At 41.6% G+C, this 13321-nt stretch overlaps 1 protein-coding gene across 3 annotated transcripts in view; it reads left to right on the top strand.

Moving 5' to 3' along the window:
• Nucleotides 1-13097, top strand: part of LOC108386167 (uncharacterized) — a 36694-nt gene extending 23597 nt beyond the window's left edge. The window contains exons 8-13 of one of the 3 annotated variants that reach the window (XM_073217314.1): nucleotides 350-624; nucleotides 3124-4008; nucleotides 6823-6929; nucleotides 9370-10578; nucleotides 11279-11363; nucleotides 11951-13097. In XM_073217314.1, coding sequence (XP_073073415.1) covers nucleotides 350-610 — 261 coding nt within the window. In that variant the 3' untranslated portion in view covers nucleotides 611-624; nucleotides 3124-4008; nucleotides 6823-6929; ... (1 more) ...; nucleotides 11279-11363; nucleotides 11951-13097. Of the gene's footprint in view, nucleotides 1-349; nucleotides 625-3123; nucleotides 4009-6822; nucleotides 6930-9369 lie in introns of all 3 variants that reach the window. The other 2 variants (XM_073217315.1, XM_073217313.1) reach the window with 2 other exon arrangements.
• Nucleotides 13098-13321: the final 224 nt, after the last annotated feature.

Consider the following 13321-nt stretch of genomic DNA (forward strand, 5'->3'; position numbering starts at 1 on the left):
GCCAGCCCCGGGGTTGAGAGGTGGCCATGCCAGCTCCTAGACACCTTCCAATGCCCGGGGATTAAGGCTGCTAGTGGTTCCGTGGCCAAACAGGAGCCAAGGGCCCTGAGCTGGAGAGCCTTAGACTCTGGCAGAGTCCACCCACAGTGGGGAAACTGAGGCACCAAAAAGGCCCCAAGGTGCCTTGGCTGAAGCCAGCCAGGCCAGTGGCCAGGCAGAGCTGGGACCATGCTGGCCCCGCAAGTCCTGCTGTGCCTGCTCCAGAGCCTGCCACCTCAGGGTCCCTGGGCCCCGACCTCCTCAGGGCACGTGTGGCTCATCACGCATCTCAAAACATCTTGTTTTTTAGTTGACTGATAAGTCAGCGTGCAGCACGCCGTGCATCCAGATCCATCATGCAGGGCCTCCGTTCCTCACGGTGGAAAACCGGGGCCTGTCTGCAGACAATTTACATATGGTGTCGGAGGCCCCGACCCTCACTAGCACCTGGGGGAGCCCGGAGGATGTCGATGGCCTGCAGGCCGCAGCAAGTGAAGGAGGCCAGTCCCAGAGCAGTCGCCCGCCACCTGACCCTTCCGTGTCCTTCTGGACCTGTGGGTCAAGGTCCTGATATATCTGAAACAGGTAGTGAAGGACCCCCACTAGTAAGATGGCAAACTTCCAGCTTCTCTTCCGGGTCCTCGGTTCCCGCCGGCGCCACCTGAAGCCCAATCACCTCTCTCCCCCCTCCCACTCCCAGCACCTGGCCAACAGCCACCAGCCCCATAGAAGTGACACCTCAATCAGCTCATGCTCCTTCCTATATAACCCAGCAGCTTTCCCTAATAAAGCGGAATTCTCCCGTGAATTGCTGCTGTGGGTAGCTCCTTTCCTTTCAGGTGGGAAGACAGCTGTGAGCAAGTCTGAAGTAGCAGCAATGACAGAGTCTTTCCCAGCCAGGCTGCCCCAAGCCTCTCCCAGAGCAGCCCCTTAGGGCTCCATTAACCCCAGTACCGCTGAGGACCCCGAGGACAGTGAGGTCACCTTGCTGGCCCCCACCCCTGCTGGTGAGCAGCAGAGCTGGGCTGGAAGCCGGGCATGCCCGTGACCTCCTCCCAAGGCAGAGCACCCGTGGCCAGTGCTCAGCCAGCTCTCCTGCAGCTGTTCCTCTGTCGGGGGGATGGGCAGGGTGACAGAGGGAGGCTGTTAGTTTCCTGTGGCCACTGGCAAAAACTGCTACAAAGTGTATGACCTAAAACCACAGAAGTTCATTCTCTCACAGTCCGGAAGGCAGAGGGCCAAGATCAAGGTGGCACAGGGCTGGGCTCCCTCCAGAGGCCCCAGAGAGACCTTCCCCTCCTCTTGATGCCTCTGACAGTGTCTGGCAGTCCCTGGCTTGTGGCTGCATCACTGCAGTCCCTGCCTCTGTTGTCGTGTGGCCGCCTCCTGCACGTGTGTGCCTCTCTCCCCGCTCATGGGCACCGCCCTCCTTGACGGTGCCCTCCCCTCGGCTGGATCACATCTGCAGAGGCCCTGTGCCAAGCACACCCACGTTCTGAGGTTCCCGAGGATGTGAGGCTGAGGACAACGCTGTCTGTCCCAGGACGGAGTCCTTGCAGTGCCAGGGAACGTGGAGCCAGGGTCTCACCGAGAAAGGAAATGATAGGCCAGTTGGATAATCTTGTCGAAATAAAGCAAAGCCAGCTCCGTACTTCATACCTTACAGAAAAACAAATTCCATGTGCATTCAGAACTTAAAGAATGAAAACCAAAACCGTACACTTTTGGGATGTATTGGAAGTATTGGAAAGTACATCTATCAATTCAGGTGAGGGAGGATTTCTTAAATGAGACATAAAAGGAAGAGACAGGATAAATTCAGGTATGTTAAAATCGAAAACTTTTGAATATCAAGAAAAAGACCATGTTCAAAGTTAAAAGGACCAGTGATGGAGGGGAGTACTATTGTCAGTGTGTTCTTCAAGTCACCCATTCTTTACGGGGTTATCTACAGAAATCGCTGCATAAAGACACGCACATATATTTTTCCCATGTTTGCTTCTTTTGAATCATCTGATCTGATAGGAATCTCTTGTCATTTTAGATGGTGCACCAGATCTCTTCCGTGTCACTCTTATCATATCTTTCTGTGAAGAAAAGTCTTGCTCTTGATAGCATTAAGCCCACCAGTTTTTTGCTTTACCTGTTGTGGTTTTTGAGTCTTGTTTACGAAGCCCCTCCCACATTTCAGCCACAAATATGTTGTCCTGCGTCTTTTTATTCAGCTTTACAACTTTATGTTTTCCAATTGCTATTTAATCCACATGGACTTCTTCTCTGTGTACGACGTGAGGTAGGGATTCAGTATACGCTGGGTGTTTGGGCTTCCATGGGGCCACAGCCAGTTTTCCAGAGGGCTCCAGACACCTTCTGCTCGGCATTAAGAGCAGTAGAGTGAGAGAGAGCCTCATTTAGATTAAAGTCTTATTATAATTTTAAAAAGAATGTTTGCCTCTATTCTATGATAACACTCATTTCTGTAAGGAAGGAAATTATGTGTTTGGTTTTGATAAGGTAGGTGATAAATGTGGCCAGACAGAGGCTTGGTAGGCAAACATTATGATGCCTATGGTCAATATTATGTTCACTGCGCATTAAGCCGATCCTCTAATCTCTCAGCCTCAACCCTTAGTGGTAAGTATTCTCATCTTCATTTTACAAATGATGAGACCAGAGTGCAGAAGTTTAAGTCACTGGACCAAGTTTATCAGGCAGAGTAGATGAAAGTGTATTGTGGTGACATGAACTCAGAAATCTAGTGGGCTAATGTTCTAGGATTCCTCTGCTCTGTGGAGGGACCTCAGGGACCCCAGCACACAAGGATACAGAGTCTGGGCACCCAACCCCACTCCCAAGGACTTCGGACCAGAATTGGCATATATCATGTCTGCTCCACCTGCTGATCAGCGCCAGGGCCTCAGCCCACAGTGGCCGGGGAGTGGGTGGCAGGCAGACTGGCCAGGGAGGATTGCTGAGGCTACCGTCTCTGCCGCCGGAGTTAGATCCAGACTGGGGGACTTGGTCTTACTTCATTTCTAGTCCCTTGCAAGGCATGCAAATGGCTCCTCTCATCTTCTTTTCCAGCCACCTGGAGAGGTCGCTGCCTGTTTGTGTGCTGAGTTCCGGAAAGCCAAAGGAGCAGACCTCTGAATTCACCTGCCTAATAAATGTATTGGAAGAACATTAAATCATGCTGAGCAGATGGTGGGCTGGATGAGGAAAAGGAGCAACAATTTTTTTTTTTTGAGCAGGCATCTCATATTTATTGATCAAATGGTTGTTAACAACAATAAAATTCTGTATAGGGAACTCAATTGTTGGGAGCCGGGGCTATGTCCCTTCCCCCATGTCTGAACGCAGCGTGGGAAAGCACAAGCTTGAGAACAGCCCGTGCCGTCCTTGGAAGTTATCTGCCCACAAAAGCATATCTTGTCCTCGAAGAAGAGCCAAGACTCCTCACTCTGAAAATAGGGAGACCTTGAAGATGTGTGGAAACACCGCCCCTGCTTCTGGCTATGCCCTTCCCCCACTTGCTGATGTGGTGGGAATGGAGAACAAAGAACATCCTGGTCACGCATTCCATGAGCAACTAACGGAACTCTGCTGAGCCTACCTCTGCCCGGTTACCGCTGACGTCAACACTGTGCTTGATTGTCTATTGGACAATGCTATGTCCTGGAGTCATGTAACCCCACTGCATTATATAAACCCTGGACCTTCAATAAAGTCTTGCTGGCGACGCGAAGGAGCGTCAGCCCTCCCCACCTCTCTTGTGTCCTTTATTCTGGTCTCACGTCCTTCAGTAGCTCTGTTCGACTGTTGCGGCTGGACCGCGACAAGTGGTGCCCGAACAGGGACCTGAAGGAAGGAGGGGGAGACAGCCGCGCCTGATCAGTGTAAGTCTTTCGAAAGCACGCTTGCCGACAGAATGGGCAGCGGCAAAAGAAATATCCGCAGAACAGGCTGCGGGTAAGTAAATTTTCTGAGCGGTAAGTAATTTTTCAGGGAGTCCATTATGGGGCATGCAAATAGTAAACAGTTGTATGTCTCAGGGTTAGAAAGACTTTTGGCTAATAGGGGAATTAAAGTAGGAAAAGCCCAACTTGACAGGTTTTTAGATTTTGTGGCTGAAGTGTGTCCCTGGTTCCCTGAAGAAGGGACTGTAGATGTTGAATTGTGGGATGTTGTAGGAAAAAGGTTACAATCCCATTATACTGCCCACGGACCAAAGAAAATTCCAGTTGATATTTCCAGCCCCCTGGACTGGGGCTGTCTAAACCTTAACCCAGTAATGTAAACTGCTTGCCCTTAAGAATGTATTCTTGAAAACTGAAGTACTTTTAATCAAATAAACTAAGAAGAAAGAAGACCATTGAATATTATAAACTCAAATCTTTATGTCAGTTTGTGTATGTTTTTATATGAAAAGTTGCTAACTGTAGTCATTATGTCTCGGTCTGTATGTTTGTGTGTCTAAATTTTTTCTACCTCCGGAGGGTATTAATAAAATTGATTTAAAAACAAGCGCTTGTGAAAATTGGGCGTTCTAAAACTTCAAGAAAATCTAATAAAAAAATATTATGCATTAATGCTAATTTAAGCTTAACTGATATGGACATGTCCTTATAGTTAACAGCTGCCATAGTTTACTTAAGGTCATTTAAGTTGATGTTACCTGTTAAATATTCCAAGAAAATACTTAAAGAAAAGCTTGACTTCGTCTAATGTTTGGTAAAAGTTTTGTAAGTAATTTAGCATGGTTGCTAAAAATAAGTAAACAAGTGTAGCAAATAAACTTTTTAATAATAATACTGTATTAATGTATAACTGTATATATCTGCAAACAGCCTGAGAATTTTTGTGGTAACCAAAATTCTTAAAGTTTGCTAAGTTATATAGACATATTTTATGTTTGATGAGAAATTGTGCTGTAAGGCACATTTCCAAAAATGATAAAATATGTTCATAGATGTATCAATCTGAAGAATGCTGGTGTAACAGTTTACAGTGGCCTGTTTGTTTTTCAGTGTTCACTGAAGGTTAAGGTACCAAATGGTTTTAAGTTCTAGTGAAAACTACTTCATATAATAAGGAAAATATTTCTGTATGCTAAAGATGTATGTTTTAATAAGAGAAAGTATAAAGAATAGAAATTCATTTTGTTGAGAGTAAAAGAAAGTTAATAATTGTTCTAAAGTACAGCTATTTATTTAAAGGGAGACGGAGAGACAGAGACAGAGAGAGCAGTGTGGTGCAGCAGCGTGGTGCCTTTTGTTGTGGCGGATCCGCTCAGCCTGTTGCTTTGGGGGAGGGTCAGGATGTTTAGAGATAAGGCAGGATAAACCCAGTCAAGCCCCAGGCAAGCCCAGACATAATTCTCACCGATTATGTGCTTGGGACCATGGGGCAAATGAAGAATAAATTACTATATTCTTACAGATATAATCATGCTGTGTGAAATTCAAGCAAGTGAGTCTTAATATCGAGTACACAGCAAAATTGGAGTTTTGTTTTCAGTTGGAAAGACAAAGTATTCTTTAACTGTTAGTCTGCTCTTAATATTGAAAGATTGCAAAGGGTGCTCTAATTGTTTTATTCAAACAGTTTCTTATGCTTAAAGTCTTAAAGAATTGTCTGAGTATTTAAGAAAATAAGATCTTAATATTAAAAAGACTAAGCTAAGTGTTAACAGCTATGTAACCTGCATTTGCTTTTAAACTTTATTATCATTCTAGTTAAATAATAAGTGTTATTTAATAACTATAATTCTATTTAGGCAAGTGCCTTAAAAACTTTTGACAGCTTCCCAAAACCAAAATTTAAAAAGGTATTTTTACCTCTCAATTAACTCTGATATTTTCCAGAGGGCCCCTGGAACATATCAGTAGAATTTCCTCTCCTTATCAAAGAAAATATTTGACTAATTTGGCTTATTTACCTGATATATACTTACCTAAAAAGTGCTGTCAAAAGGAATAATGCTCGATTTTATTATTGAGTGTTTTATGTGTAAGAATAGAAATAGGTTAGTATAAGCATAGCCATCTTAAAGGCCTAGAAGCTATTTTCTGAGTATGTGACTTAGAAAGGAAAACTGGAACTGGGTAAGGCCTTGAAAAACAAGTTAATCATGAGCACTGGGTGGTGGGCAGCTGTGACTCTTGGTCAGTTAATCTTACATACTAAGCTTATCGTGCAGAACCTCTCTAACCATTGAAGAGTAGTTTTATCCTGCCCTTGCTTAACCTCAAGATGTATGTCTTGCAAAAATAATGTATAGTTGTAGAAAATTACTACGAGTTAAGTACTTTAAAAATGCTATATAAACTCTTAGCTCTGAGTGCTTGGAGTCCTTGTTGAGACTCGCTGCGACGGGCTGACATTAGACCCCAGCTAGCTAGCTGAATAAAGACTTTGCTTGAATTTACATCTCTATGCCTGTGTAGTTTGTTCTCTAGAGAAGCCTCGGAAGCCCGGACCCTAACATTTGGGGGCTTGTCCGGGATACGAGCGGCTTCCCTGAGAACAAAGGACAGCTGAAAGCAAAGTCTAATTGTCCGGACGGGGCAGTGTAATTCGAGGGTCGCCCCCTCGTGTCTGCATAAATCCATTATAAAGCGGGAGTCGCCATCCCGTGTATGGTCTCGGGTTAGTGGTCCCGAGTGAGGAAGTCCGGGCTGGTAGTCCCGGCCCCCAGGTTAGCGACCCTGGGTAAAAGCCCAGGTAACCAATCCTGGCCCTAGGGTCCGAGTGACTCGGCCTTAGGAAGGCAAATCTGATCAGCAGAAAACTGGCGCCCGAGGAGGAAAAGATCGAGCTCGTCACCCTGCGGCAGTCCGAGTGGACGCCCTTCGAGAGAATTACGAGAGTTTCTGAGGACCCTGAAAGTGGTGAGTGTGGTGCACACCAGAGTGAGAGAAAGACCGGTCCGAACGAGTGCGATCAGATGTGGTGTGTGTGCTTAGTGTTATCATTGACTGTTTTACTGTGTTTTAGTTTCAGTTTATAGTTTTTTGCGCTTCTCATTTTAAGTTTCCTTGTTCTAAGGTTCTCCTGCTCTCGCCGTTCCTCCTTTCTGCCACTACATCATTCCCCGCGGGCACGGGTCGGGCAATTAAGAGCCATTAGGGCGCCCGCCGCTAGAAGACTCCCGTGACAGGATAAGGGGGTCACAGCCGCGAATCCCAGATAAATTCGCGTCCCCCGTGGAAGGAAAACTGTGCAACGACAGGCACTCGTTCACAAGCACGTACAACAGTCATCTTGTTTGAAGGGGCATCTTCGTCCTTCGCCTTTGTCTCCCTCATATTCTTTTTCCTTCTTCTTTCTCACCATGGGACAGACTCAGACGACCCCCTAAGTGTGTAAATGAATATATCTTTCTACCTCCGGATAGTATTAATGAAATTGATTTAAAGACAAGCGCTTGTGAAAATTAAGTATTCTAAAACTTCCAGAAAACCTGATAAAAAGTGTTAAGCGTTAATGCTAATTTGAGTTTGCCTGAGGCGGGCATGTCCTTGTGGTTATCAGCTGCCTAAATTTACCTGAGGTCATTTAAGTCATGTTATCTGCTAAATCTTTTAAGAATAGAATGCTCAGAAGCTTGGCTTTGTCTAGTGTTCAGTGGGGGTCTTGTGAGTAGGCTAGCGTAGTTGTTGCAGGTAGGTGAGCTGGATAAGTGTGGCAAGTGAACACCTTTTTAATTGTGTGTTGCAGTGTGTATGCCTACCTGCAGCCTGAGAATCTTTGTAGTAACTTAAAGCCTTAGAGTTTTGTTAAGTTGAGAAGATGTGCTGTGTTTGCTGGGAGATTGTGCTGTGAAGCTCGTGGTTGCAGAAATTGTAGAATGTGTTCGTGAGTTTGTCGGTCTAGAGAATGTTAGTTTGACAGTTTGCAGTGTCCTGCTTCTCATTGTTCACTGGAAGTTAAAGTTTCTAATGGTTTTAAGTTCTAATTAAAACTACTTAAAGTAATAAAGAAAACATTTCTCTATGCTAAAAGATGTATGTTTTAATAAGAAAAAGTATAAAGAATGAAAAGTCTTCTGCATGCTAAAGAATGTGTTTTGTGATAAAAAAAAAAAGTAACTTTGTTCTAAAGTACAGCTATTTATTTAAAGAGAGAAAACAGCGTGGTGCCTTTTGTTGTGAAGATCCGCTCAGCCTGTTGCTTTGGGGAGAGAGTCAAGATGTTTAGAGATAAAGTGAGATAAACCCAGTCAAGCCGCAGGCAAGCCCAGGCATAATTCTCACCGGCTTATGTGTTTAAGACCATGGGGCAAATAAAGAATAAATTACTAATTTCTTACAGATATAGTCGTGCCTAGTGAAATTAAAGCAAGTGAGTCTTGATATCAAGTGCACAACAAAATTAAAATCTCGTTTCCAGTTAAACAGTTTTCTTTAACTGTTAGTCTGCTCTTAATGTTAAAAGATCAAAGCAGTTTCTCATGCTTAAAGTCTCAGTGAGTTGCCAGAATAAAAAAAAAAATGAAATCGTATTAAAAAGACTAAAAGCTAAAGTTTGTTAACAACTGTATAACCTTTATTTGCCTTTGAAATATTTTGTTATTGAAAATAATTGCATGGCCTGAGAAATTGAATTATTTATTCCATATATTTTTATAAGTAAAAAAATCTCTAACCAACAAATAATTAAAGTTGTTCCTGATTATTTGTTTTCTTAATTTATCCTAGAATAATAGTAGAATAGTAACAGAATAGTAACAAAGCTTTTCTCAGCTGATTAAATGCACTTAGTTAACAAACCAAAATTTATTCTTAAAAATCAAACTGTAGAATCTAGACAAGATTATGTTTCTCCCAGAAAAGTTTCCTGTAAAAGTTTAAATGAACAAACGTGTGACCACTTTTGAAAAAAGTTGTAATAGATTTTTTTTTGACAACCACCAAATCTTCTTGTTTAATTTATATGCTGTATGTTTTAAAAACATGGGGGACTCTCCATATTTTTTAATGTAAATGATCTTAGAGCTTTTAATAGAATTTGCATAGCAGCTTATATCTACTATTAAATAGTAAAACATTCTTGAAGCTTTCAGGGGAGACCTGTGGACTTAAGCACTTTCTCTGCTTTTTTTGTATCTGGTCTTAGACACTTATGCTAAGTTCAAAAAGTGTTTTTACCTCTAGTTAACTCTGATATTTTCCAGAGGGCCCCTAAAACATGTCAGAAGAGTTTTTTCTCATTAGAGAAAGTATTTGACTAATTTGGCTTATTTATCTGATACATATATATTTATTTACCAAGAAAGCACTGTCAAAGAGAATGATGCTAAACTTTGTTACTGAATGTTTTGTATTACAGAAATATCAGAATTTCCTTATGTCAACTGTCTTACAGTAAGCTCTCATCAGATCTTTAACCATTGTCATTTGTAAGTCTTTTGTCATTTATAGTATTATCCCTAAACTGGTAAAGAACTAAATTTCAGCAGAACAAGTATTAGTTACATAAAATTACATAAACTAAAGAAAATGATTTTGTGTCTTTTTGTTTCAAATGTTGCTGATAAAGTGTTTTAACCTTGTTCTCTTAAACTGACAACAGTTTAGTAAATGACTATCTTTATGAGCAGAATTGAAACATCCTTCTCTCTACCTGATCCCTCCAGAGTTTGAAAACTTTCAGTGACTGTTTTTGTATTCCATGGCAGTATGTTTATTTGCACAAGTTCAATAAGAATCTGCTTTCCTTGTGAGAAGACTACTTAAGAACACTAGTTATACTGCCAGGGCTTTGACTAGAATGTCATACCTGAGAGACATGTGCATGGACTCAGATGTGAACAACTTTAAGAAACTAAGCTTGACTTTATAAAGCCAACAAAGCCCCTTAGAAGAATTAGCCTAGTACCTTGCTTACAGAGTTCCCAGCAGCCTTACCAAGTGAGTAAAGAAAGTCACTTCCTAGGAGGTGCAGAGACCTCGAGAAGAGAAGAATTCATCCAAATCTACAGGTACTGCAGGCAAAGCCTGATGGCAAGTCTAGCTTGGCTGTCTGGCCTCAAGAAGCCTTTAAAAGTTCAATCTGAAATTCCTTACAAAAAGTTCCAGCAAAGCATATTTAAAAGAGCCTGTGTAATCAATTGCTCTTCTTGCTGCACTTGTGCAAATGATCAAGCCAGCTGTTAATTATTTTCTTAACCTAGTTACTTCTAATAAAAATGAGAGTGATTTTAGAGAAAAGTATTGTTTCAATAACGGCAACCTCCTTCCAGAATAGAAAATCCAACTCCAGATGTTGCTACATAACCTAGTAACACAATTTGTTTTATCTTGCCTAGAAGCCACAAAACTGCAAATAGTAATAGAAATGAAACCAGAATAGAAGCGCCAGCCTTCTGAGGCCCTCTCAACTGACCAGTGATGGAGACCTAGCTGCACCCTTTACTGCGCCCCCTTCCCAGCACGAAGCAGCCAGAGTGGTCATCGCCCCTTTTCCCTAGCAGCAGCTAGAGTCCCTATCTGTAACAAAGAGAGAATGAGACAAAGACCAAGACTCACTTTATCCTCTGTAAGTAAGCAAAGAACCTGCATTGAGAGAGTTCCTAAAACTTACACCTCCCTCTGCAACAGGACAGAAGTAATCAGCACCACCCCAGCTTATTCTAACAAGTAGTAGGCCCGCCAAACCAGAGTCACTCCATGTGTTACCTTTATCAAAGAACGCATTAGCACCATGCAAATCAGAGTGTTGAGACAGAACTATCAGAGTGTTAACCAAATAGATGACCCCTAATTTCATGATTGAAATAGATACAAGAAGAAGAGGGGAATGTAAGAATAGAAATAGGTTAGCATAAGCATAGCCATCTTAAAGGCCTAGAAGCCATTTTCTGAGTATGTGACTTAGAAAGAAAAACTGGAACTGGGTAAGGCCTTGAAAAACAAGTTAATCATGAGCACGGAGTGGTGGGCAGCTGTGACCCTTGGTCAGTTAATCTTACATACCAAGCTTATCTTGCAGAACCTCCCTAACCATTGAAGAGTAGTCTTATCCTGCCCTTGCTTAACCCCAAGATGTATGTCTTGCAAAAATAATGTATAGTTGTAGAAAATTACTATGAGTTAAGTGCTTTAAAAATGCTATATAAACCCTTAGCTCTGAGTGCTCGGGGTCCTTGTTGAGACCCGCTGCGATGGGCTGACATTAGACCCCAGCTAGCTAGCTGAATAAAGACTTTGCTTGAATTTACATCTCTATGCCTGTGTAGTTTGTTCTCTGGAGAAGCCTCGGAAGCCCGGACCCTAACATATGTTACAGAAATATCCAAACTTCCATATATCAACTGTCTTACAGTAAGTTCTCATCAAATCTTTAACCATTGTCATTTGTAAATCTTTTCTTGTTTATAATCACTGTTTAATTACTACTAAACTAGTAAAGAACTAGATTTCAGCAAATTGAGTACTAGTTACTTAAAATTAAGTAAACTAAAGAAAAATGATTTTGTAGCTTCTTGTTTGAAGTGTTGCTGATAAAATGTTTTAAGCTTTATCTCTTAAGCTGACTGACAACGCTCCAGTTTACCTCTCCTCTGTGTTACATACATTTTTTCAGCTATATAACATCACGCATAACACAGGCATTTCAGACAAGTCTACAAGTCAAGCTCTCATTGAATGTTGTCATCTTATTCTTAAACATTATTTATTGATACAAAGAGGGGGGATTACTCCCCCATGTAATAAAATGACTTGCAAGTTACTTGGTGCATGCTTTACATATCCTTAATTTTGATCTTCTGGAGGGTGATAGACGGTCAGTGGTAGAGGTACATTTTTCTGATAAAATTTCCTTTTCTGAAACAACAACAGTTCCTGTGTAGTAGTCACCAATGGGTTCTTCACTATGGCATAAAGATCTTATCAAGGTGTGGGGCAAGGGGTTTGCTTGTGTTTTTATAGAGGATCAATGCTTGATCTGGCCGCCCAGAAAATGAATTCAGATACAATATGAAGGAGAACTTCCAACATCAACATCCTCTGGAGGAGTCATTCCAGAAGGTGACCATCAAAAAACCTCAACAAAAGTCTGCATGTCAAACACGGAAAACTGAAGCCCACTAAATAATATTGCAACAACTCATGAGCCAAAAGTTGCACAAGTCATCTTTTTGTGTAGCAAAGATTCCCCTATCAGTGAACTGTTGAAGAAGAATTTCATAGGCATAAGACTTTCTCTTACGGTGTTTACTAATATCTCAGGCATAAACATCACTCTTCCCCCTAAAGTGCTTGCTCCTGACGCCCGATTAAATTTACCTGTTAATACTACTATAATTACTGATTGTGTATGTATTAATTATACTCATGTACCCTCTTATTGTAATTCTTCAATCATTGTAAAATAGTCTTCTAGATATAGACTTCCAAATGGTTGGGTATTTTTGTGTAATAACAAAACATATCAAGCCCTTTCTTCACACTATCAAGGTGTTTGTGAGGTGGGACGCATTCTTCCTGCTCTAATAGACCACCTGAATATAAGCACAAGAAACTTCTCCGAGCTCTGCCATCTGATTGTCATGAAAACTTGAAACTTTGAGATCCTGCCACTGTCGCAGTTGCAGCTGTGTTCCTCCTGCCAGTTCCTAGACTTGTCATTGGAATGCAGAAAGACATATCTACGCTGGCCTGTGCATATAGCGAAACAACGAATTTGACTGCTTCTGTATTATCTGAACTCAACCAAGAACTAAGAGAAGTGCGAGCTGCAGTGCTTCAGAATTGTGCTACTATATAGAGTATCTGCTGTTAAAAGAACATGTAGGATGTAAACGATTTCCAAGAATGTGCTGTTTCAATTTGTCTGATTTTTCTCAAACTACCCAAAATCAATTAGATGATATCCATCATATTGTCAATAAGCTTTTACAAATGCTTGAGCTATCTAGTTTTCTTAATTTCATTAGCTATAACTAGTAATTGTAAGTCTGCCTTTGTTATGTATCTGTATTCCTATTCTGTTAATGTGTGTATGCAATTTAACTAGTAGTTTGTTAAAACCTATATATATATATATATATATATATATATATTCAAGTTATGTCTGTCTTTCGACATGTTCGATCTCAGCTATGTAATGCATATTTCCCACAAAACTGGGATACCATATAATCCACAAGGCCAAGGCATTGTAGAACATACCCATGGCATCCTTTAAGCTCAACTGGAAAAAACAAAAAAGGGGGAGTTATATCCCCGGTCACCACAGAACCATTTAAATCATATCTTATTTGCAGCCAAAACTGCAT

This window comes from Manis javanica, chromosome 11, assembly GCF_040802235.1.
Source record: "Manis javanica isolate MJ-LG chromosome 11, MJ_LKY, whole genome shotgun sequence".
Taxonomy (NCBI): Eukaryota; Metazoa; Chordata; class Mammalia; order Pholidota; family Manidae; genus Manis; species Manis javanica.